The sequence below is a fragment of the Bacillus rossius genome, chromosome 12 (assembly GCF_032445375.1).
Source record: "Bacillus rossius redtenbacheri isolate Brsri chromosome 12, Brsri_v3, whole genome shotgun sequence".
In the NCBI taxonomy this organism is placed as follows: Eukaryota; Metazoa; Arthropoda; class Insecta; order Phasmatodea; family Bacillidae; genus Bacillus; species Bacillus rossius.
The window spans coordinates 34,100,170-34,126,682 of NC_086339.1; the positions used below are offsets into that span (position 1 = coordinate 34,100,170).

The window sequence follows — 26,513 nt, forward strand, 5'->3', positions numbered from 1 at the left end:
TGTTTCCGACCATGTATCAGTGCACAAAATGCGCATCATAAGTATAAAGGAACAAGTCATAGGCTAACAAGCGTGAACAGGACGCCATATTGATAGTCGATCCGGTGCAAGTTATGGAGTGCGTGTGTACCACGTCTATGGTGAACTACTCAAATGTAAACATCTGATGTTTGTATATGCGTGCTGTATTTTCTAGCTATGGTTTCGCTCTAAATTATGACTTTGAAGGAAGGGATACTGCAAATTGTGGCAGTTATCAAAGAAAATTTGAACGTTAAAGGCGGGAATGTAGAAATGTGCGGAAACATTTTTATATAAACTCAAGTGAACGAAATATAGCAACATGTTTACATTGTTAAACGGTAATTTCTCGATGCAACCTTATGTGATAGTAGATAATAATGCTAGTTTTCCGCAACAAAAACTTACCCATTGTAAATTACAATTATTAGACTGTAGTTCAAGTTGTTTACAATAACAAATATAAATAGAAGTTAATTTAATTTACTCTTTGCAATGACTTAATAGTGTATTTTATATATTTTTATACTGTTATTATAACTGTATTCTCAATTTTACCTACTCTTGTAATTAAATTCACATGGGAATAAAAAATTTTGTGTGCATTATTACACTTAAAAAAATTATTTCATTATAATCGGTAACTGAATCGGTATCTGCCGATTATTGCTCTCATAATCGGTAATCGGTAAAGCCATATCGGTTCACCACTAGTTCTCAGCAACAGGTAGTTGCTCTACAAGTGTCATGTGTGTATTTTAGTGACTCATGGTGAGGAGCTAGTGCTACTATCAGCATCCACTTCGTCATCTGCTAATGACATCACAGTTGGTTCGGCTTGTTGAAGGTAGGTGTGTCTGATGTTATTTTTGATAAAAATCCAATTGCGATGGCTCATGACCGAACCAAGGAATGCAAGCACGTTTGTGCTTGCAAGCGAAAACCTTAGCCACCATGCAATTGGTTCAGTTAAGAATGCATGTTTAATATAAAGATATAAAGTATTTATTCTGTAAACTACTAAAGCAAAAGGGCACCACATAGTAAATTTCAAAAAAACATACTGGTAAACATCCATGTTAAGTAGCAGCTATTGCTGCTAGTGTGTGCCAGGCTATAGTATTAGTGACATCTGATGGTGGTGCAATGTTTTAATCCTTAATGAACTACTAAAGGTTGCCACATTTAAATTAGAAAACGTAACAGGTAAAGAGAGCTACATTTAAATTTCAAAATGAAATTTGAATGCTGCTTGGAGGCATTCAATTAAATGCAATACATACATGCACAGGGTACATATTAGAATATTCCCCAACAGCCACGTTGGATTCAGTAACCAATATGTTCTGTACACATAGTGCAGAAGCATTCCTTTGTGTGTGTAAGACACATGCACGTGCCTGATAGCAAATGTTCCAAAATCGTAATTCAATCTCTCTTTAAAGTATGTAGTATTTGAATTAGTGCTAACTGTGGCCTATAAACATACATTTTTTACTATTCACTATAACTTGCAGTAAAAAACATATTCCGATAGTGGTACCTCTTGGTTATAGGTATAATATCAGCGATATGCAGAAACCTCCCTCTATCTTTTAGGCTCCCTAAAATATACAAAAGGTATATATAGCCTTTAACTATCCTCCATAAACCATCCTTCAACCTCACTTATTGAATGCATCATAAATTTTAAGTAAAGGAAGCTGTAAGGACTAGGTCAAACGCCAGATTCGAGCCTCAAGGCCTCTTATCAAGGTAGCGGACAAATTTTTGAAATATCCAGTTGGTTAATAAAACTTCTACGTTAATTTAGAGGAATTTGACTTGTGCTGATTGTAATGTCAATAATAAAAATTTATCATAATGACCAAGTAGGAAGAATTTTGTAGTGTATTTTAGCATTTTAAACATTCTAATGTCAGACTACTACAGCATCTAGCCCAGACATTTGTCTACTGTTCCGTGACAACGGGAACGAAAACTTCCAACAAAATTAATCGATAAAATTGAAGCAGCGCCTAGCACCGACGTGTGCTTAGGCGACCATCTTGAGTAGACTGTCTATTTTTTTTCCTTCAGTGTCTGGAGCACAGCTATGAGAAAGGCTTCCGCAACGCAGCACACACAGCCAGAAAAATAGCCTATATACTTAGACATGCCCAAGCTCAAACAACAACAAATGTCAAGATATACACAATATAAAGTTACCGAACATCTACATTTGAAGTTTCGTCACAATCAAGATTTAATAAACAGTAAAACAGTTAAATAATTTTGTAAACTATTATTCTATAATATAACATTGTGGAATAATTTTAGCTACAGAAGGGAGTTTATGGTGTAACAAATAGCGTCTTGGCATTTTATATTTTAATTAATAGGTGTACAGCGGAAGCTCTGTACTACGAGAGCTTGTAACAACAGAACAGTGTCACCAGATGCTGGAGCAGCACGGACCTGGTGCGGTGGAGCTTGGCGTGCAGGGCGCGCAGGTGGCCGGTGGTCTCCTCCACGGTCCCCAGCAGCTCGCCCGCCTGGCCCAGCAGGGAGTCCCGGGTGCGGCGGTGGCGGTCCAGCAGGAGCTGAGTCTCGTCGCGGCACGCCAGCTGGGCACGCAGCCGGCCCCGGGTGTCCCTCAGCTGCGCCTGCACGTCCTCCAGGTGCAGCGACAGGTCCTCCAGCAGCCTCTGTGCACACCGCCACCCCGGCCCACGCAGCTCAGCGATCCGCACTCACATTCTGCTATCAACTACTTATACGTGTCAGAGTTACTAACCAGCCCTATCTCAACTGCCACACGAAATAAATACAGTAGAATCCCACTAATGCGACCCCTCACGGTTTCCGGAAAAACGGACTTATAAACGGAATGGTCGCAATAGAGAATCCTGGCCAATTTTTATCCCCCCCCCATATATATATCCAAATACATAAAATACTTGCGCTAAATGAATACGTGTCATGCGAGTTCAGCTATACTAGCCGGCTGGTGGTTATTTTCGTTCAATACGTGGCGAAGGAACTTGTGTGGATCAGGTAGAAAACATTCGGGTATAAACAAAAGATATAAGAACAATGCTATCCCGAAATGCTGTGACATGTTTTTGGAATAGATAATCACAGCGACAGACCGGTAGGATGCACTCCCGCGCTTGCCGTCAGAGATGTTTATTTTGACAGCTCAAGCAATTATCTTTTCCACGTCCCTTCACAGCGTAAAAAAAAAAAAAAAAGTTGGAATGCTGATGGAACTATGCAGTAAAATAAATATATTTACAGCCCCCCAAGATAAACGTGAACACATAGTGCCCAACAAAGTGTAACAGACTTGTTTTTCAGCCGATTTTACTCAAATTTTCGACTTTCTCTGCTTAAATTTTTCACGGTTTCTCAAAAAACGGTCGTATAAACGGAATGGACGCATCAGAGGGGGGTCCCATCGGCGGGATTCTACTGTATCCAGTATTATTTTACATGTGATTTAAAACAATGATACTCCTAGCAAAATTATGTGTAAAATATTTAATGCTGGGCCCTGTACTAGATGCAATTACTTAAATAAGATCCACAAACTGTTTACTCTCAAAATAATCCCTAAAATTATTGACCTGTGAATATCATATTCCAAAATAACAATTACAACACTGTCAGATTAATAATGATAGTAAAATTATGTGATGATTAGTATTATATCAATCACAATACGCAGGAATACAAATAAATTCTGAGATATATAGACTATGAAGCAAAACAGTTAAATTCAGGTCACAAACACAAGCCTAGAAATTAGCAAAAAATGCTTTTATAACATCGCTGAACTAAAATAAATTTGACCCAGCGGCCACTAATAACAAAAATCTCATGAATAACTAGGGTTTAAATATGTAACTACACTAGAGTCCCGTTATAGCGAGGTGTCACGGTTCCGGGTTTGAACCTCGCTATAACCGTGTCCTCGCTATAACCGAATTGGACAAATTTTGGCCCCCAAAAATTAAATTAACTGAAAATAGCATAAAAATTGTGTTTAAACCTGTATAATTGGAAAATAACAGGTTATATTAACGAAATCTTAATTTCTGTGAGCAGATGTGTGAATTCTCTTTAAAACGATACCCCATAAGTACGGATGCGATCACCGATTGCGTCAAAATAACCAAAATACCCTACCACGCCATGTAAGTATAGCATCTCAGCCCGCGGCCGACGCAGCATTGTCCTGCTATCTATTGTCGACCCGGGCAGTCTGCTGGCGGCCATGTTGGTTAGGGATGTTGCTAACAGGTGGTGCTAGTGTAGCGCGACGATTTAATTCCTTACAAAAAAGCATGAGTGCGGCTGCGGTAACGCACGTACGCCTCAAACGAAATAGTCGCTGGAAAACTATACTTTTTTTCATTTAAAGAAACCTGTCAACTTTTTTAGAAAATAAATTTGGGATTAAACTCAAACCATCATCACCCCTTTCCAGACTTGCCAACTTTTGAAACCCTCAATTAGTAAAATACATAAAAAATTATATAACACGCGTAAACTGCTCGCGGCAATTGAAAAATTAATAAAATTTCATGATATCACATTTTTTCTAGTAATAAAAATTATGTAATCGTTTTAACATACATTAACATTGCATTATTTACCATTATGGAAACATTTTTGCTTAGTATCACATCAAAGAAAAAACTTCATTCCTTGTGGTACCCTACAAATCAACAGAGTGTACCTTTGTTACAATATACACTGATATCAGTTAACTTCCAGTAGAATCTCCCTGGAGTACTGGTAATGAAAGCAACCTCGACACTATCATTTTCAAACTTGCATCACAAAATGTTACTACTAGTGGATATAATTTGCATTCAGAGTCATTGCTGCCGTCGGTCACGACTGAAAATGCCACAGTTTGTAAATTACAAACAATTTTATAGTTGCATCTGTTGCCATTTCTTTCACAATAGCCGTCGACTTTGTTCTTGCGCAACCAAATTTTTTTGCTACTTCAGAATTTGAAAATATTTTTCTGAATAACGGGCCGGCGTGATCCGAAACATTTAAAGGAATATTATGTTCAACCAAAAAGTTTGTAAACATACATTCTGCACGTATTACAGCATTGTCTGTGCTGTTATTTTTAGCGAACTCACCATTAACCTTTGAACTGACTGCGACACTTTTAACATTTGCGAGATGTTTTGAACAGTTCACGTGGAGATTGATGTCATATCTTCCGCCGTGCCCAATTTTGATGTCGCATCTACACACTGAAAAAAATGTGAACTGTGTTCCCTTGCTTGATTTAAGAATACACGTGTATGTATCACGTGTATGTATCACCAAATGCCTGAGAATAATGCGTATCACGTTTCGGGGGCATTTTCTTCTTCACTTTATTCCACTTCCGTTAATTGTGCACACAACACATTTTTATTAAAAACATGCAATAAATGTGTTTCCTAACCTGTAATAAACAAAATCAAAATTGGCTCAACTTTAACTGAAGAATAACAACATACATTTATGCACACCATCTTGCCAAACTAAAAATGCTATTTAAACTGGTTCGTGATTGGTTGTAAGCGCATGCATGTACCTCGGGCGGCCAATAAGGAAAGATATACAATCGAACAACAAATTACGTGGTTCGCTGGCCTTCGACCAATAATATAACTCAATTACCGCACTCGTTTCCACAGCAACAGCTTTCACAAACCATACAATAAAACTTTTAAGGCAGACGGAAAATACATGTTTTAATAAACGTCTCGTACTTAAAATTCGTAAAAAATGCAGACATCCTCGTACAATCGTAAAACGGACGTGATTTTCGTACATTTTACGAAAAAATCGTAAAGGTTGGCAAGTCTGCCTTTCCCTGACAGATACCCCAACAACTGACCGAAACAAAAGTTACTCTCCTAGCGATTCGTAAATAAATACGGTAGTGCCTACTAGAGGTGTATAAGTAACGAAAAAATGTGTACCCGTATGTATTCGTTACTATAACAATTAGTACTCGTTACTATCGTTACGTTTCTCGTTACTTCTGATACCGCATAACATGCTATGCTATGCTATGTTGCAGCAACGAATCCAGTCGTATTGAGTACGCGTACAGTATGCAGTCGAGTAAATAATAATAAATATATTATAAACAATTAACAATATTTGATAATTAATAGTTTTTGTTAACCAAGAAACAATTAAATCTCATTAGAGCGGCTTTTTAATATTATCTCTTTTAAGATAACAATAAAATAACGTGAAAATACGCGATTATAAAAACACAAACATATTTCTAATTTGTAAAAAATACTTTCTTACGTTGTTTCTGTTCCAATCTCAAACTTTGTCTACACACGGCAGACGGCACAGATAACTAACGGAAGTTTGATAAAAGAAAGGATGGGATTCTATTTTTAAAGCCACGCCCTTAGGTGGCGACTGCACGGCTGAAGAATGTGACAGGCGTCAACGGCAAGATGTCTAGTGGCGAGCGAGAGGGGTGGAGATAAAGCAGACAAATAACAAAAGCGCGCTTCAAGCGATCACGCCGTAAATTCCTCAAAAATACCTTGTTATAGCCGCGTTCTCGCTATTACCGTGCTCGCTATAACGAGATTCTACTGTATCAGCTCATTCTCACCAATTTGGAAATACAGTCAAACCTCTATCTATCGTTTTTCAGGGGACCAACAAAAAAATTCAGTAGATGCGGACATTCAATAGAAGTGGACTTCACTCTAAGAATTTTTAAAAAATATTTCAACCTCAAAATTAGTGTCAGAAATATATCAGTCACTTGTTATTAAAGTTAAATCAGCTGAAAAATAAATAAAAATGGAAGTATTTTACTTAATTCAATTTACACTTGCAAAAAAAAAAAAAAAAAAAAACACGCACAATAAATCTACATGGAAATTAAAGTCTTTTTCAATATCCTGAAGTAGGGCTGGGCCGATACCACTTTTCACCGATTCCACCGATAGCGATTCTTATGGGCCGATACTGCCGATACTCGATGCCGATACTAACCAAAGAAATGTTTGTGTTATGAAAGGATATTTTACTTATAAAGTATTTTTTTAATTTCATATTATGACAGAGTACCATCAAACGCTGAAAACACTTACTAACATGCATCTTACAATAATTATTAAACACAAACAAATACTTTTTTTTCAGCCCACATGTTTAAGCATTGCCCCACCTCGTGATATTTTTACATGGCAGAAAGTGCATGTAGCCTTGGTATCTACATTTGATTGAAGAGTGAAGTATTTCCAAACTTCACTTCTCTTCCTAGCCATATCACCACACTCAGAAAAATCTTAAAAATATCACTTTAGGTTTAGATTTTAACAATTCAAGCTAATGTAAATACTAAATTTTAAACAAACACAACAACATAACATCAGCAAAGCCATAGATATATAAATAACATGGAGATGGGGCAAGCTACTCAGACGTTCTTCAGTAACTGTTTCTATGATCGCGAGTGCTGTAAATGTGATCGCGAGTGCAATTTACTTTATCGCGAGCACTGGTAAAGGTAACGTGAGGCTGTCTTTGCTCCACAGTTGGCAATGAATATTTTTTTATATTTATTTATTCAGTTTTTGTTCAGTAGATCCCATATGGAGTTAAGGGCTCCGGGATATAGAACAAGTCAAGTCAATTTTATACAGATAATACATATATACATACTGCATAAGTACAATTATTAAGCATTATAGAGTACATTGGTACATAAGAAATGGTATAAACTCAAGTTTAGGACTTAATACATTTATAGTATGCACGTCTCTATGGTTCTCGGGGTCCATTGTATTTTTAAAATAATCAAAACGACCGGTTTTCTTTAAAACAGTAGCGCTGTGGGAAGGAAACTTAGGGTAATAGTCAATAGTGCATAAATTACAAAACTAGGCAATTATTTTAAAAATTAGTTTTGACCTACAAAAAAACCAGTTGCGTGAAATACCATTCCTTAGTGATTTTTTTTCTAACAAAAACAATATAACACAGTTTAAGAACTTGGACTGAGGTATCGGCGCGAAGTATCGGTAAATATTTTACAGATGCTGCCGATGCCGATACTCTGAATATCGGCCGATACTTAAGAATCGGAATCGGCATCGGCCCAGCCCTATCCTGAAGTCTGAAATATGTTTACTCATGTCATCAAATGTAGAGCTGTACTGAAGAAGCCGATTTTGCCAATATTTAGTTGAATCGGCATTTCTGCCGACTTCCGATACGCTTGTTAATTTTCGGCCGATATTACTGAAAAACGAGAGAGACTGCCATAACCTAAAAATCCACGATTACCCTTTTCGCTTTTCGTAGTAGTACTGCATTTTTTCAGATGGCATTACTTCTTCGCAACATGTGCCAAACGTACATATAAAAATTTAACATCCTATTTTTCAATAATGTTCTTTATTTTTAATATTTCATAAATAAATACATTACCGTCACAGTAAATATACATCTCGGTTGTTATGGTAACTGTAGTGCAAATGTGGTAGCTATCGTGCTTCTGTAGTAATTATGGTATCGACAAAGAATCTTTAGTTCTTTTTATGGTAATTATCTTAGGATAACAATTGGGTTTGTACTGTAGTTATGGTACATCATCCATATTTCTTCGTAAATTGTTGTTCATTTGTCTTTTCTTCATATTTACGTGCTCCATTACTTGGCTGCAGATTTAAGTTGATTTTTACTACTGTATACTATCGTTACTGTTTTTATGACGGTTTATTTCTAAGAAATGGTTATTTCTGCAAAATCTTTATGGTTAAACGATTATCTATTATAATTTATAGTGACGGGACCACATATTTTGTACGATCAATGCAGACAAAACGATAACTCGAACATCGGTACAAGCGGACTTTTTAAACCTTAGTTGTATGGCAATTTTGCCGGGACCGTAGAAAGTATACGATAAACACGGACAATCGATACATGCGAGTTCGATAGATAGAGGTTTGACTGTACACCATTAAAATAAATAATGTGTTTAGTAAAATAAAATGCAATGGATTTCACTGTCTTTTGCAGTTTGTAAAAATTTTCTGAATCAATATGTAAAGTAGCAGATTGCAGAAAATAAGGCAAATAGGAACTGAAAAGAAAGGTTGGTTGTTTGGTTGGTTAGGTTAAGTTAGTTTAGCTGCATACATATTTAAAAAAATAATATTTCATAATTTCAATATCTTAAAAAAACATTTTCTTATAATTATTGTAGCTGACCCATCACTTTAGTATTATTTGTCTAATTTTCCAAAAGTTGTTACACATATTTTTTTGGGATTCTATTTCTTATTCTAACTATTCGAACTCAGTTGTGCAGCTCTTTTCCCTCACGCACACACTTGCTATGTTGATATATGTATAGGCCCCACTTGGAGTGCCAAATAGATATGTGGGGGAACTTTCTTAGTTGTTTAGGCCCCGCTAGGGTAGCCAATTAAATATGTAGAGCTACTTTCGTGCTGCTTAGTAGGCTCCACACACACACTTAAACGTTGGGCTGAATAAAACTGTGTAATAAATTAGATTTCTTAAATTGTGTGACTCTTCACTGGTAATGTTGACATAAGGTAAGTCACAGTTAGGTGTTATTTGATTGATATGGAACATACATAAATACACACTGGAGTAGGTGGAATTACAAATAACACAACACAACACTGTGAATAATAAATATAGAATTATTTTATTTCCAATGTAAAAACGATTTAAAAGATTTCAATCTTATTAATATATTTAATTATTATTCATATCCAAAACAACAACCTAACTTAACGGTGACATCATAGTAATTCAATAAAAGTTCAATTACCAGGAGTTATGTTGCGCACATTTAAATATTTTCAAAAGTCTTAATTCGGGTTCGTTGACACTACACAGTTTTTAATTAATGTTTTTTTTTTAGGGAACTTAAATCAATTTACCTCGGCTAGATAGGTTCAAAATCATCGGCAGAGCTCAGAGCCTCTCATCTATAGGACCACTGAGTCTGTTAATTAATGTGTAAATTCGTAAAATTTATGTCCAAGTATTATTTAAATCCTCTATAAAGTCAATTTAATTCATGAAATCAATGTTTATAATAAGTTTCGGCGACGATGTGACGTAAAAACGGGAGTTTCGTGATTCGTGCATAAGATTAGGGCACAAAAAATCTGGGCACTTTTATTACTCACGTTAATCACTCCTATGATATTTATCTTTTTAGATAAATCCTATTTAAATGTTCTGAACTCCCTAATGGTTCATAATTATCATCCACTATCCGGGATGCCTGATGCTAGATAGCTAATTTTCAGGATTTAAATTCGCCGACGTCACGAAGTTGCCGCTCATTCAGCTGGCCATTGTAGAACTCTCTTTCTTACTAGTTTCCTCAAAATAACCAGTAAGACTCACTTTTAAATGGTGGCCCGTGATTGGCCAAAAGGACCGTTTCAGTTACCTAATTTCTTACCGAAAACGTAAACTCCGAACGCAACAATTGCGCGGATAACAAAATTTCACTTAAAATTCAAATACATAAATATTAAAATTAATAATTTACATAATAAAATTACGGCGTTAATTTTACCGTTTACAGTTTTCAAGTCCATTAGTCCTTAGAGGGGTATCAACAATACCTCGTTCAAATAGTCCGGTAAAAATCCAAAGAATCACTTTTCCATAGACATACATAACCAAATATTGCCGTTTCTGAAAATAAATGATATTATACATAGAGCAAACAAAAATAAAATAAATCGTAAATAATAATAAATAATTAAACTGTCAAAACAAACATGTTGCAGTACAGATTTTGCCGCCCTTGTCAATTACATTGAACAGTGCTCTTTGACCTGTTCAAAACGGTGCAATGTGATTGGCACTTCTCTTTCTCCGTCGCACAATACACAACACTCTTCGTTGCCTAGCAACGCGCGCACCAAACGACAAACAAAAAAAACAACTTGAGAGAGACTACCTCTCCTCGATTCGTTTTTTACCGTTGCGCGCCTGAAAATCGCGCCTTTTTAAACACTTTTTATCGGGTCGTCGCTGCTAACAGACCTGCGCGAAGAAGTTCACGGATTTTGCAGTGCAAAATCTTCGAAGGCTGGAACTGCTGCTGCTCTCCGACAGCTTCTGCCTTGAGCCGCTCCTGTTGAGAAGGACTCGGGAGGACTTACTTACTGTGAGTATGATTCACTAAAGGGATTCGAAGGGGTGCAATGTACACGTGAGTCAACAATAGGACGTTCTCCAGGTCACGTCACGGCAATGGGTCAACGTCCATCTGCGGTGATGACTGCATCCTTGCTGCGACTCCTCCTTCCTGCAGCGGACAGCGGCGTCGAGACGGCGCCTGTCCTCAAAACGACCAACAAACCTGGCCTGGTTCACCACGCGTCGACGGGGTCTGGCGTGGGGCGATGATGCTGTACCAGACAGCACGGCATCTGGCACTGCAGCTGACGTCATCAACTGCTGATGTGGCGGCGTCCAGCCGCCCTGCCTCACGACTACGCGCGAGACGGCGTCGTGGCGTCTGCGGTGCTGATTGCGTGGGGCGAGGTCACCACTTCCCACAAGGAAGCACTCGTCTATTCCCATCACTGTTAGGTACACAATCGTTGCGAACCGCACTACGTCTAGCTCACTCTGGTGTAACCTTCGCACCTGACTTAAGTATAGGTGTCCGGGTCTTAATCGATACCTTAATCACTATGTGCGTACTTGTACTCTTGCAAATACAAGTGTCTGCAGGCAATACAACTTGTGTACTTGCCGCGGAACACTATGACGTCACCGTTAAAACAAAAATATCTTAAATTAACCTTAAAATTCCTAGCTTAACATATAACATTCTCATTATTAACATCATTGTTAGAAAAAAAAATAAATAAATACTATTAATTATTAAATCTCAATTCTTGCATAACAATGCCTGGTTATCAATATCCATTAAATTCAATATTAGTACTTTGCTTGCTACTAACATATCACATTGTTAGTTCGTACTTGATTAGTATGCATCACAGTGCATTTGCTTGTTTGTGTTCTCATTTCATGAGATTTCATACATTTCACCACAACATTTCATTATAGCGTATCATTATTGAATATCAAACATCACATGTTTTGCTTTTCATTATAACATATTGATAGCTAACATAATTTATATTCATTACTCAATGTTTGTAACTTACATGTTTACATTTCATTATTAAAAATATTTGCATTTAACTATAGCATATTTAGCTTGCAATTTACATTTGCATTTCATCACACTTGTTAACATTTCATCCAAGAATATATATCATATCATGTACATACTGACAATTAATAGTTCATTGTTATGTTTACATAGTACATACTAGCAATTGATCATATAATATAACATTTATATATAACTATATATATATAATAACATTTACATAACATACCATTAACCTTTCATTATGTTTACAAGTTATACAATCAAAATTTCATAGCATTTTTACACATTGTTTACATTATCTTCTCCTATACAGAGAAGTCGTTGGTTTACACAATTACCAACTTAGTAACTTTTTCAATTTCAGTCTGCTGTGCTCAGCTCAACAGCTGTAGAGGCTTTATCTTCCTCCTCTCATCTTCCATTACTGTGTTTTCATCCCGTAGCGGTCTCGCTGGGTTGAATAATGTTCACATTTCATCTCATCTTGGTTACTATCAGTAACACATGAGTCTTGTAATCTACTGAGGCTCCTGGCTTCAGTGTAGCTAAGGTTCCTTTTACAAATCAGCTGTTTCACAAACATGCTGTATCAGGATAGCTTTCAACATAGGGTATCACATGTTCAATATCTTTTTCATTTCTTTTTAAGAAAATTTTCTTGCTTCTTCAATTTTATAACTTCTGTTAGGCGAAGTTGCTTGTGGACACTTGTTTGCCGGAGTATCTTCACTTCTCGTGACAAAGGGCTTAGATCCTGAGTTTTTCAGATCCACATTCTTCGCTATTCTTCACATCATTCGAAGAATATTATTCAAGCAACTATGACAGTGATGCGAGTGAATAGTGTTGAGACGACGTAATTTTCTCGTATAGGGGCTTCTCCCAATAAATTCTTAAAAATCATCGATTTCAAATTTCAGTGTTTTCATTTCATAAAATATCAATGCCTTGACATCCAAAGTTTAATAAACTAAATATTTCAGCTAAATCTGATTGGATTTGTATGCGAAATGAGTGCATACTTTTCTAACCTGCATTCTGGGTAGAATGCAATCCTAAAGATCATTCTTTTCCCTAAATTCATCCCAGAAATGGTAATAAAATAGTGAAGTTTTAAAATCTTAGTGAGTTCTTCTATAAATATTAGAAAATTTAGTGATTTTCTATTTTTCATCATCAACATAACGACGCCTATTGGATTACTCAGCATCATCATTAAATCAAGGTAACCTGCATAATATTACTCTGCTTGTAGTTGCAAAGGGTTATGTGCTTTTAGAGATGCTTTGCATGCCAGTGTTTATATATGTCTACACAGCAGGATGGGGTATCATACCACCTAGTTACATCGACACTAAATAAGCTTAATTTCTTCTCGTTTGTTAGTACACAGTACATACAGCTTCACATAGGTATAGGCTAGTCTAATGTTGCATATATATGTCTTAGTGACATTTGAGTTCATACTCATACGAGGAATTGTGCAAGCCAACTGATACATAAATACAATACACATTGTACACAGGTAGCTTCACAGGCTACAATAACATCTGTATGGGTGGCATTTCACTTCACCTCAAATACAGCAATATAGCGGGAATTACACTTCCGCATAACCACAGGGTAAATATCTGCATAGGTGGCATTTTACTTCACCTTTACACAGAAACAAGCGGGAATTACACCTCCGCTTAACATTACAAATTACAGTGGCTGCACTACGCCTCACATGGCGTACTAGATCACATAATCACAGTGACATACACTTACTCCTCTGTACAGTTCAGACCCTTGGTCTGAAACTTACACTTAGACTGCTCTCAGCTGTTTATGGTACTACACCTTGTACCATCACGAGGCATTCACAGCTTAGGTCGGTACTGCTTACATAGTAGTAGGGCTCTTGTATTCCCTTAACTGCGTTATATTATAACGGCCTACTGGTCGGCCTGTTGCTGGCTCTGCTAGTGCATAGCAATTCTCTTGTACTATGTCTGTGATGACATAAGGACCTTCAAATAACAAAAACAATTTCTTGGTTACATGTTCCCAGGCCTTGCTTACCGGAGTTGTTTTCTTCAGTACCTGGTCTCCAATTTTAAATTTTGCTAATTTTGATGCTGGTTTCCTCTTGCGTCTGATGTCAGCTTCTGCTGTCAACTTCCTCTTCACTAGAGCTTCTACCTCTTCTCCTGTAGGTAGTTTTTCCTCTTCATTAGGGGTGTGTTCACATCGGGGTAAATATTTCGGGTTGATCGCCACCGATCTATTCAGGCTCATGGCTTCTCCAGGGGTAACTCCAATAGAACCATGTACAGTATGGTTAATAACGCACTCTACATATGGCAACTTATCTCGCCATGATTGCTGCGAGTTATGGCATAGCGTACGTAAAAGACTCCCTATTGACTTCATGAGTCTTTCCACAGGGTTACTTTGTGGATGCCGTACACTGATGGTTGTAGGTATTGCACCTAATTTCCTGACTCCTGTTTGCCACAAATCACTGGTAAACTGGGTACCTCTGTCTGACAATACCACTTTAGGTAAACCAATTTCTTCAACGAAAGTTTTTAATTTTTGCATAACTGCTTTTGCAGTTGGGTTCACAATTGCATATAATTTGGTGAATTTTGTGAAAACATCTTGCATCACAAAAACATACTTAACACCTCCCTTTGACTGTGGTAGGGGGCCAAATAAATCAACTGATAATAATTCCAATGGTGCTGTTGGAATGATTGGCTGCAATTCTCCATGCAGGTGTTGTCCAGGTGGTTTCACCTTCTGACATAGGTCACAGGCACTTGTGACCTTACTTACATAGCGTGACATGTTAGGCCAATACACTTGCCTCTTTAATGCTTCAATGAGCTTCTTGCTCCCTACATGTCCCAAGGCTACATGTAGTTCCCAGGTGATTGGTTGCCTCAAATCAGCTGGTATCACTGGTTTCCAGTGATCTTCGAAAATGCCTCTCTTCCTTGACTGGGCAAACAAAACATTTTCTGCTGACAAACAGAAATGTTGGTGAATTTTATTATCAGCTGACTGCTTCTGCAGCTGGTTGATGGTGTTTTTGCAGTACTCATCTGCCTGTTGTTTACATTTTATATCCTTCAGGATATCTCGGAGTTTAGGGTTGGTTTTAAATATTTCTGTGGATACTGGTGCCACTAAAAATTCCTTCTGTCGTTTTGATGTAGATGGTGAACTTTCTTGCAGTTCATGCAGGCGACTTAGGTAATCTGCAGTGGTGTTGGCAGATCCCTTGATATGATGTATATGAATATCATATTCCTGCAGTAGCAAAAACCATCTCGTAAGGCGGCTACCAAATAACTTGCCTGCCTTAAGGCATGTTAACGCCTGGTGATCTGTTAACAATTTCACTGTTTCTCCAAGTAGCAGATCCCTGTACTTCTGGAGTGCCCATATGATGGCCAGAGCCTCTCGCTCTGTAACAGTGTAATTTCTCTCGGCTTGGTTGAGAGTACGACTAGCCATTGCTACAGTCTTTTCAATTCCATTTTCCTCCTGTGCAAGCTTACATCCTAGGGCTGTGTCAGAGGCATCTGTGTATAACAGAAATTCCTTCCCTTGGGTTGGATGGTAGATGACGTGTTCAGTCAGGAACAAGTTTTTCAAGCTGATGAAGGCTTGCTCGTGCTCTTCACTCCACATCCATGCCTGACCTTTCTTCAATAGGCTGAACAGCGGAACTGCACACTGTGCAACTTGGTTGGAGTATATCCTGTAAAACCCAATTATTCCAAGAAACGCTCTTAGCTGTTTCACGTTCCTCGGTGTAGGAAACTCTTGGATGTTCTGCAGCTTGTCTGGGGCTGTCTTAATGCCTTCAGGTGTGAGGATGTGTCCTAAAAAGGGTAATTCCTCTCTGCAGAAAACAGATTTTCTAATTTTCACAGTCATGCCTGCCTCTTGCAATTTGTGCAGTACAGTGGCAACATGCTGCATGTGCTCTTCAAAATTTGATGATGTTATTAATATGTCATCGACATACGCCCTTGCAAATCCCTGACACTCGGGTCCTAAGGTTGCGTCTAGACATCTCGTAAAGTCAGCCACTGCGTTACACAGTCCAAACGGCATAACTGTAAATACATACTGCTGATTCCTGAACAGAAATGATGTATATTGGCAGGAATTAGGCTCTAATGGTATCTGCCAATAGCCTGACGACAGATCCATGGTTGTGAGATACTTCACACCTTGATACAATCTTAAAATTTCTGCCGTTTGTATAGGACTTTCCCTGTCCTTGACTGTAATTTTGTTGAGCTCCCTAGCATCGAGACACAGTCTTACTGTCCCGTCTCGTTTACTCACACAAACTATGGGGTTAGCATAGGGGCTTGCTTCTCTCCTGATTACATTCCAATCAATCATAAGTTGTAGGTAGGCTGTGGCTTCCTGAACGTACTTCACCGGAATGGGATAGCATTTGCGGTGGTACGGTGCCTCCTCATTTATTTTAATTTTCGCTTGGTAGAATCTGTTTCTGCCTGGCTTGTCAGAAAATACTGACTGAAAATTGGCCAGTACACCAAACAGTTGTTGCAGCTGACTGGGTGATACACTCTTCACCTCCTGTAGTGACTGTCTTATGTCTTCAAGTGATGCCTGAAGTTGCTCACTTGCTTGTGCATTGTATATGTGCCTGTGCATAGGTTCACTGTACAATATTCCCACAAAACTTTCCCTCACATGCCACTTGCCTGTGAGTGTGACTGGAGTTTCACAGTCATTTGAATGAATTTTACATAGTTTAAAATCTATCACTACACCAAATTGTGATAGAAAGTCGGTGCCTATTATTAGCGGTTTGGCTAGGCCTTTCACAACTAGTGCAGTCATGTCTTTTGGTCTGCCTAGGCCGTGTACTGTTATCAGTACCTGTCTGTTTACAATAGGGCTTGCCCTTGATGTCACTCCAATTATCTTGAGTGCTGGTACTGGTATCTTGGGTAGTATGATGCCCTGATGCTCGAGGTAGTTCACCAACTCCTCACTGATACACGTGACTTCAGCGCCACTGTCAATTAATGCATCCACGTTGCATTCTTCAATTTTTAATGTCACATGTGGACAAACTGTACAAACTTGATGAACCCTATTTTCATCATTTTCATTATAGAGAAAGTCCCTTTCACTTTCTCTTAGCATAACAGTGCATATAAATTTATCGTAGCTGATGCAGCTGTAAATTGGAGTTTTGTCGTTATGTACCCCTGAGCCTGAATAGTGGGTTTCTGTTCGGGGCGATCCAACTGAAACCCGTTCTAGTTTAACGTGCCCTGGTTGGCACGTCCACCTGGAACACGTTGTTGTTGTTCGTTGTGGTTCCAATTACTGGGTCCTGCGACGCTGGACACTGCAGCCTTGAACTCGGCTGCTACCGGGTTCACTTCCCCTCTCTGGTAGTATGCAGCTTGATGTCCTGGATGCTGCGCCTGGAATGGTGGTGGAAATGTCGCGTTCTGGTAGCGTTGCTTGTTTCCAGAGAACTGGCTATTATGGGCTTGGCCGCCATGATTCTCTGTCGTCTGGGGGGAATAATGGTGGGGTGGCATTCGGGTTTCTTCGTGCCGGCCCTGGTATCGAGGTTCCTCCGTCTTGCGGTACTTCCTCGCGTACTCTCTCTCGTCTTCAGACGAGGATCTTGGGCGTCGGTCACGGGACTCCCTGGGAGGCCGTACTTCAGGCGAGTAGGAGCGGCGGCGGTTGTCGTTGCGGTCGTCCTTCCTCTTGCGCTGGTACATCTCTTCGTCGCTATGATAGTTCCTCGTATTTGACCACCAGGTCTTCCTCTTGTTGTAGGGGCCTTTGCGTTGGCTCATAGCGTACCGGCCATATGAGCTTTGCTCTCTGCCCTTGGGTTGCCACGTCATAGTGTGGACAGCTGCCTGACGGTTGTCCCTTGGCTTGTTGTCCCTGTTTTGCCAATAGTTATTCAGGGGTGGCTGGCGGTTCTGCTGGGGTACCCTCTCGTGGTCCTCCTTGGGTGCTGGCGTCCTGTCCATTTTCTCCAGCTTGTCGTAGTTCAGGAGCCTCTCTCTGAACTCTGTGACGTCTCGGTACGTCAGGCCGGACAACTGCTTTTGGTAGCGCAGCGGCAACTGAGTGAGTATTGCCGCTACGAACTCCTCGTCCGTCATGGGCAAGTCGAGGTATCTAGTTTTCTCAAACATTGTTGAGAGGTGGGCTTCCAGCGTTGTGCCCTTCCTGGGGTCATACCTCTCAGTATGGAGCTGGGCACGCAGATTGCTCTGAATGCACAGACTCCAATACTGCTGGCGGAACATGGCCTGGAAGTGATTGTAGCTACTGGTGGTTGCACTCAGCATTTCCCACCAGTAGAAAGCCTGCCCTTTCAACGCACTGTTGAGGCATTTTAGTACCTCAGCCTCGCTGAGATTGAACGTGGCCGCATATTCCTCAAAGCGCTTCAAGAACCGTATAGGGTTCTCGGTAACCCTTCCTGAAAACGTGGGCATGGCCTCTGCCCAATGCTTGGCCGGGTGGTGGATCAGAGTAGCAGGGTCCATACTCGACGTGTTTACAAACGTCCTGCTACTTGGCCGATGAGTGATGGGGGTGACACGTGACGGTTCCTGGGGCAGGTGCTCAGTGTAGCACTCGGTGCCGCCCTGTTGCTTGCTTGTGGTGGGCAGTGTTGGAACAGTAGGTCCATGGCACTCGCTTGCCTGGGCCTGGCCTATACTACCAGCTGATGCAGCTGTAGGGCTCGGTTGGACAGATAGATTTTCAAACCTGTCCCTCAGCGTAGCTGTGGCCACCTCAATGTCACCAAGCCTACTCTCCAGGTGCTGGATGTGCTCACGCACCTCTTCCCTGGCGTTGGCCTGTCCTCGATGCTCGTTGGCCATCATGTTCCTCAGGGACGTGACGTGGGATTCCAACCCATCTACCCTGCTGTTGTATTGGGAGACCTGTTCGGCTATCTGCTGAATCTCCTCATGTTGTTGCAAGAGTCTAACCTCGATGCTGTGCTCGAGATTCCTTAGGCTGGCATTGTTCTGTTCCATGGCAGCATTGGTCTGTTCCAATCCAGCCCTCAACTCAGCCGTGAGATTGATGTTATTTTGCTCTAGTTTTTCAGTGAGAGCAGTGTTGTTTTGCTCTAGTTTTTCAGTGAGAACGGTGTTGTTTTTTTCCAATTTAGAGTCGTTCTGCTTCATCTGAGCATTTGTCTGCAGCAAGATCTGCATCAGTGACTCTAGTGTCACTGGTGGTGGAGTAGGAGTGCTATCCTGGGGTGCAATTGTGTGTAGGACAGTGTCATTTATGTTTTCCTGCTCCATGATTAGGGGAGATGTGAGCCGCCCTAACCTTTCCTCACAGGTGACTACAGGCGAATTCCCTGCAGATGATGAAGGATTCGACTCACTGCTTGAGGTTTGTGCAGTAGCATACTCCTCCCCTACACTTCGTGATCTTTCTCTAAGAAAGTATTTGTTTTGTTCGTCGGCCATAGTGGTGTGCAAGGAAGTAATTGAAAAAAATAATGCGTTACACAAATAGTGCACTTGCACACAGTACTCGGATGGTACAGAATTTACACAAAAAAATTGTTGAGGTGTCCCTTAACCTCAAAATCGGCCCCACCGTATGGGCTCCAAATAAATATGTGCAGCTCTTTTCCCTCACGCACACACTTGCTATGTTGATATATGTATAGGCCCCACTTGGAGTGCCAAATAGATATGTGGGGGAACTTTCTTAGTTGTTTAGGCCCCGCTAGGGTAGCCAATTAAATATGTAGAGCTACTTTCGTGCTGCTTAGTAGGCTCCACACACACACTTAAACGTTGGGCTGAATAAAACTGTGTAATAAATTAGATTTCTTAAATTGTGTGACTCTTCACTGGTAATGTTGACATAAGGTAAGTCACAGTTAGGTGTTATTTGATTGATATGGAACATACATAAATACACACTGGAGTAGGTGGAATTACAAATAACACAACACAACACTGTGAATAATAAATATAGAATTATTTTATTTCCAATGTAAAAACGATTTAAAAGATTTCAATCTTATTAATATATTTAATTATTATTCATATCCAAAACAACAACCTAACTTAACGGTGACATCATAGTAATTCAATAAAAGTTCAATTACCAGGAGTTATGTTGCGCACATTTAAATATTTTCAAAAGTCTTAATTCGGGTTCGTTGACACTACACAGTTTTTAATTAATGTTTTTTTTTTAGGGAACTTAAATCAATTTACCTCGGCTAGATAGGTTCAAAATCATCGGCAGAGCTCAGAGCCTCTCATCTATAGGACCACTGAGTCTGTTAATTAATGTGTAAATTCGTAAAATTTATGTCCAAGTATTATTTAAATCCTCTATAAAGTCAATTTAATTCATGAAATCAATGTTTATAATAAGTTTCGGCGACGATGTGACGTAAAAACGGGAGTTTCGTGATTCGTGCATAAGATTAGGGCACAAAAAATCTGGGCACTTTTATTACTCACGTTAATCACTCCTATGATATTTATCTTTTTAGATAAATCCTATTTAAATGTTCTGAACTCCCTAATGGTTCATAATTATCATCCACTATCCGGGATGCCTGATGCTAGATAGCTAATTTTCAGGATTTAAATTCGCCGACGTCACGAAGTTGCCGCTCATTCAGCTGGCCATTGTAGAACTCTCTTTCTTACTAGTTTCCTCAAAATAACCAGTAAGACTCACTTTTAAATGGTGGCCCGTGATTGGCCAAAAGGACCGTTTCAGTTACCTAATTTCTTACCGAAAACGTAAACTCCGAACGCAACAATTGCGCGGATAACAAAATTTCACTTAAAATTCAAATACATAAATATTAAAATTAATAATTTACATAATAAAATTACGGCGTTAATTTTACCGTTTACAGTTTTCAAGTCCATTAGTCCTTAGAGGGGTATCAACAATACCTCGTTCAAATAGTCCGGTAAAAATCCAAAGAATCACTTTTCCATAGACATACATAACCAAATATTGCCGTTTCTGAAAATAAATGATATTATACATAGAGCAAACAAAAATAAAATAAATCGTAAATAATAATAAATAATTAAACTGTCAAAACAAACATGTTGCAGTACACAGTGTTCATACTTGCAATTAATCTGATATTCGTATTCATATTTGATTCAAACTAAAAAACTGATATTTGCACAGCCCTACCCAACAGTAAACCACTCAAATTTATGCTATAAAATTAGGCTAGAGTCAAGTACTTTAAACTTGACTCAACATTTCGAGTACTCATGCACCGCTAATAAAAATCACACTAGTTGTTTGGACTTTGTGTGCAATTTAGTGTATAGTGTTTGAAACATTTGAATTTTGAACTTCCCCCGCTGCTTGCTAGCAGCACCAAGTTTTTCAAGTTGGCTGCCTGCCAAGGCAGGTAGCCCTGCAGCTTCCGGCAACGAAGCAACAGTTGTTGTTGAACCATCATGGCGGTAAGTTGTGCTATTGTGCACGCTTGCTGCCAATCGAGTTGTTCGCGAGTGAATCGTTATTAATTGTTTCGTTTTATATGGATTTTACAGTCTCGTACGTCTCTAGACAGAACACTAGTGAAAATGCCTGGTGCCTATAGTTAGCATAGCTACCACCTCAAAAGTGCAATCAGAGTAAACTTGTACAGAACACACCTGCTTCTCGTGGATCTGATCAGTGAAGGCCCGGATCGATGCCAGCTTTTCAGAAATCTCTCGGTTCAGCCTATCTGTATCGGAAATCATTTGCGAGTAGTCTTCATTGACGAGGTACACTCCCTGCCTCGTGCGGCATGCCTCAAGGTCACGTTTCAGGCGCTCTATCTCCTCAGCATACATCTGAAACCACAGATATAGATTGTTGGGGGCAGACAGGAATAATGCCAAAATATCATTAGCATAATCTCATTTGGCTAAACCAACAACTTTAAAGTGACCAGATCAAAAGAACTTGTGCGGACCTTAACGTCACTGGCAGAGACAAGACGTGTGTAAAGGGTAGAGGGTTAGTCATGCAGCTTTTTGATAGCAGAAAACACCAGTTGTGCACCATTTTTGGCTAGTCCAAGTTACACACTACGATTTACACTATGACTTCAACTGCTGGATTTAAATAATAACTTGATTCAGGTAAGCCATTGTGAGGACTAGCACAATAAATAATATAAATATTGAGACACATTTCAGTGAACAAAAAATAAGAGCTACAAACTTACATTATCTTCAACAATAATGAAAACATATCTTCTACATGTTGTAAATAGTGTAACAGCAAAAAAATTAATTTTAATGAGGGTTCAGCAGAGAACCAGGAAGAAAGTAGAACCGACACATCACTATCTTCCACCAAGCTCTTTTAAGAGGCCGTGTCACAAATTTGCGCTCCTATCTATATCAATGTTATTTTAAAAGGCAGTTTTTCTCAAAGTCTATAAGAGGTAGGGGCCGGAAATTTTGCCTACTGAAAGTATACAATACATTTAACATAACCGCTTTTTTCAAATTTAGTTATCATATCATATATTATTTCTGTGATGAAAATAATATTATCAATATTTTGATTTGTCCAGATACATTGAAATTTTGCTTATATTTATAATTATTTAGCAAAAACTGAAAACGCCATTGAAATGTATTGCACATTACCTTCCGATCAGTGTCTTCATGATCATGATGGGTTTATAAACCTGGGTGTAATCAAGTCTTTAACAATTACATGACAACATTTATACTTAATAATTTGGAGATATGCCTTTTCTATCCTCAGCCCCTGAGCTTTTACTATCTGGTCTGGCGACGGACCTGACACTCTTCAACCACCCCAGGGGTCTCCGATTGCACATCTTATCAAAAAAAAAAAAAAAAAAAAAAAAGCTGTTCGTTCATTTGTTTTTGTGTTCGAGCGAAGGTTTACTTCTCCATAAGTGCCACAGACTTCACACATTTATGCCAAGGGAATATTCCGCTGATGTGACGCTATACGAATGTATTATTCGCGACCATACAACTTTTTTGTTTGTCATCGGGAAAATGACGCCGCAGTTTGATTTTTTGTGGTGATATAAAATAAATTTTCTTGCTAGGGAATGTTCATTTTGAATTGAGCATTTTTAAATGTCAGCGTAGAATATGCTTATCTGCCCATTTTGTTTCTTTCCATAATAATGAGTAAAGTTAACATTGTCATAGACATTTTATTATATTCGTTTGCCGTCCAAGTACAAATGTCACACTATATCGCACGTAATTCTATTTTTTACTAATTTGTTAGTTGTCATTTTATTTAAGTTATAAATAACAGTAATAAAAATTATTACTTAATAGTCCAGAATAGAGATTGAGTTATTATTCATTTAATAGGAGTTTAAAATATGGTACTACATACATATTTATATTATCTTGTTGTCTTCTTTGTAACTTTACTGGAAGAATGGCATTTGGTATGTATGTTAACTCACAATGAAAATACTTCAGAAGTACTCAATTAACAGTGAACAACCTAGGGCCTATACTAATTTCATTATGTTCATGAAATATAATTGATATTACTAATAATGAACTGTATGTGTTTTGCGTAGAGATATCGTACGAACTGTATGTGGTACAGACCAACATTAGCTAAGACTCTGTAAATAAGTAATTTCAGTTAATGTGTAGATAATATTAAAAGTTAGAAATAATGATATATATATAAAACAATGCAGAGTAATCAGCATAAAAATAGAAGTTGTTTTTACGTAGCGCCTACTGGAATGTATATTTTGTGTTGAATTATGTGGTATGATTAGTATTCTCTTATTGTAAGATGTGTTTTGTTAAAATCTTATAAAACATCACTTACTGTTGAAGGATTTTAATTTTTTTTGTGATGATCTTACTTAAACAAGTTTTAATTATATTACACATGTATATTTTAAAAGCATTTTAATGTATACTTATAGAATTGTAATAGGCTTTATACGGACTCTCACGATGCATGTGAGCATCTATAATTAATAGAGACCGGAAAAATTCGCGGATTCATTCGGCGATAGGCTAGAAGTCAAATACATATACCTTTTAGATGATTTTGCTATTGGCTTACTGTTCATCTGGACGAATCTCAACCAATTATAAAACACCAACCAAAGAAGGATCGAATCACAGACAAACAAGCTGAGACGACTAACAAGTCAGCAGCAAATGAACTGCCGTTATTTGCCCGAGTGTACAAGGGAATGTGCAGTCTATTCTGAAGGCCGTCGAAACCGCGAATTTTTCCGGTCCCTAATCTACATCAATATTATGGCCGTTTCACAAGATCAAATATTTATTGAATTCAATCTGTTGCATTCATTATACATGATTTTCGATATGTACATTGAATTCAATACAAATTGAAGATGTTACTCAACTAAGCTTATTCTTATTAACTTATAAGTATTTTGTTTGTTCAGTACATAAAAGTAAAAGATTCGTTATTATTTAAATAATGAGCATCTTTAAGCAATAACGTTTTCAAAATATTTACATAAACATAATGGAATATATTTTTTAAATACTTTATATCTACGATCACATCAACGGCAGTATTATGTAATCAATGAGGTAATGAAATATCCTGAAAGGATATTTTCTTCTCTGTAAAGTAAATTTGTAATGCAGCCCTCTTAATGTTAGTCTTGTGAGTTATTTCGTCTTCTAATATGCTACAGCAATGTATAAAATTAAGTTTTGTTAGTGTTTTAGTATGTTCGTATTCATAAAGGTAGGCCACATATCGTATTAAGATAAATAGTAATATTTGTAAATTTAAATTCTTTGAAACAACGTCGATAAGAGGTTCACCTACCTCTGTTAAACTGTATGATGGTGCATTGTAAAAAATTAGGTAGTCTGACTTAAGTGAGATTGTATTTAGATTGTGTGTGATGCATATGCAATATCTAAGCATATGCATTTATGTTATTATCCTTTTAAAACGTTACATGATGAATTTCGTATACTTTTTAATGTCAACTAACATTATTTTTCACGGACTATTACATCCAGATAAAGAATAATTACCACATGTTTGAAGATTAATTGTATTCCGATACGTTTAAAGTATTAAAATTTTTAGTTTTAGTTTTAGATACGACTCATACTACATTTGTTAAAGTGAGGTTTCTTGATTCTGAATCCCTGCATCTGCAATTTCCTAGTGAGCCGCCGGTCAGATTGTCATCCTCTCAGATTGTCGAGGAACCAGATACATTTTTCGTCGAGTAAACTCGAGCTTTCAACCTTCCCACTAATCCTGTGATAAGGGTATAGTAGCTTTATCACGCGCTGCGGCTACAGTTCCTTCGGTTGAAAAAGCCACTAAATCTCACTGTTAAAAGAGAGAACTTCTAGAGCAGAATATTGGAAATAAACATTTACTGACACGGCCTCTTAAATATGTTAGAATAGACAAAATTCCTGATGGGTTTCATAAATTCACGAGTTTCTTACTGATTTCCCAGCACCAAAAAATTCGTGGCTAATTCAAGGTTTCCCGATTTTCAATATCAGTTGGTCACCCTAAGAGGTAATAAAAAAAAACTGCTTAATTAATCACTTGGGATTTTTTGTTTTCAAATTTTGTTAATTCCTTTAATTAACATTTAATCCTGAGATCATAATTCTTTTAAAAGCCTAATTAAGTTAACAGGCCTAATGAACACTAGCTAGCAGTTATGACATCACAATATTAATGCAGATTGCTTTTCTTTATAAATGAAGGTTACAACACTTGTAATTAGCGAATTTTTTTTTTTTTTTTGGTTAATCACAAATGCGAAAAGTGCACGACTAATTATGCCACACAAAGATTAAAAATAATTTCACAGGGGAAACGTGTGCTTGAAGAGCGCAAGTGAAGACGCTCACCTTAATGAGAGACTGCTTGGTGACCTTGGGGTTGAGCTCCGGCCGGACGGTGATGCTCCTGGCGCGGTGCACGTACTCCAAGGTGCCGATGGTGTCGTCCAGGTGTGGGGCCGCGGGGGAGATGCAGCCGATGATGGAAGCCCTGGACCGGCCGCAGAGCGCGTCGCGCAGCAGTCGGGTCAGCTTGGACTCCCTGCAACACAACACCTTCCAACCTCATCCCTGATTGCGTTCACAGCTGTGCTGGCTCATGGTAGCTTAAACCAAACATTATTTTTCTCCTTTCAGCCAACAGTGACTACAACAGC

At 38.4% G+C, this 26,513-nt stretch overlaps 1 protein-coding gene across 1 annotated transcript in view; it reads right to left on the reverse strand.

Moving 5' to 3' along the window:
• LOC134537327 (kinesin-like protein Klp61F) overlaps positions 1–26,513 on the reverse strand; it is a 105,221-nt gene that overhangs the window by 54,969 nt on the left and 23,739 nt on the right. The window contains exons 16-18 of the mRNA XM_063377644.1: positions 26,206–26,398; positions 21,970–22,152; positions 2,479–2,708 (exon numbers count right to left, since the gene is read on the reverse strand). Of these exons, the coding sequence (XP_063233714.1) occupies positions 2,479–2,708; positions 21,970–22,152; positions 26,206–26,398 (606 nt within the window). The remainder of the gene's footprint in view (positions 1–2,478; positions 2,709–21,969; positions 22,153–26,205; positions 26,399–26,513) is intronic.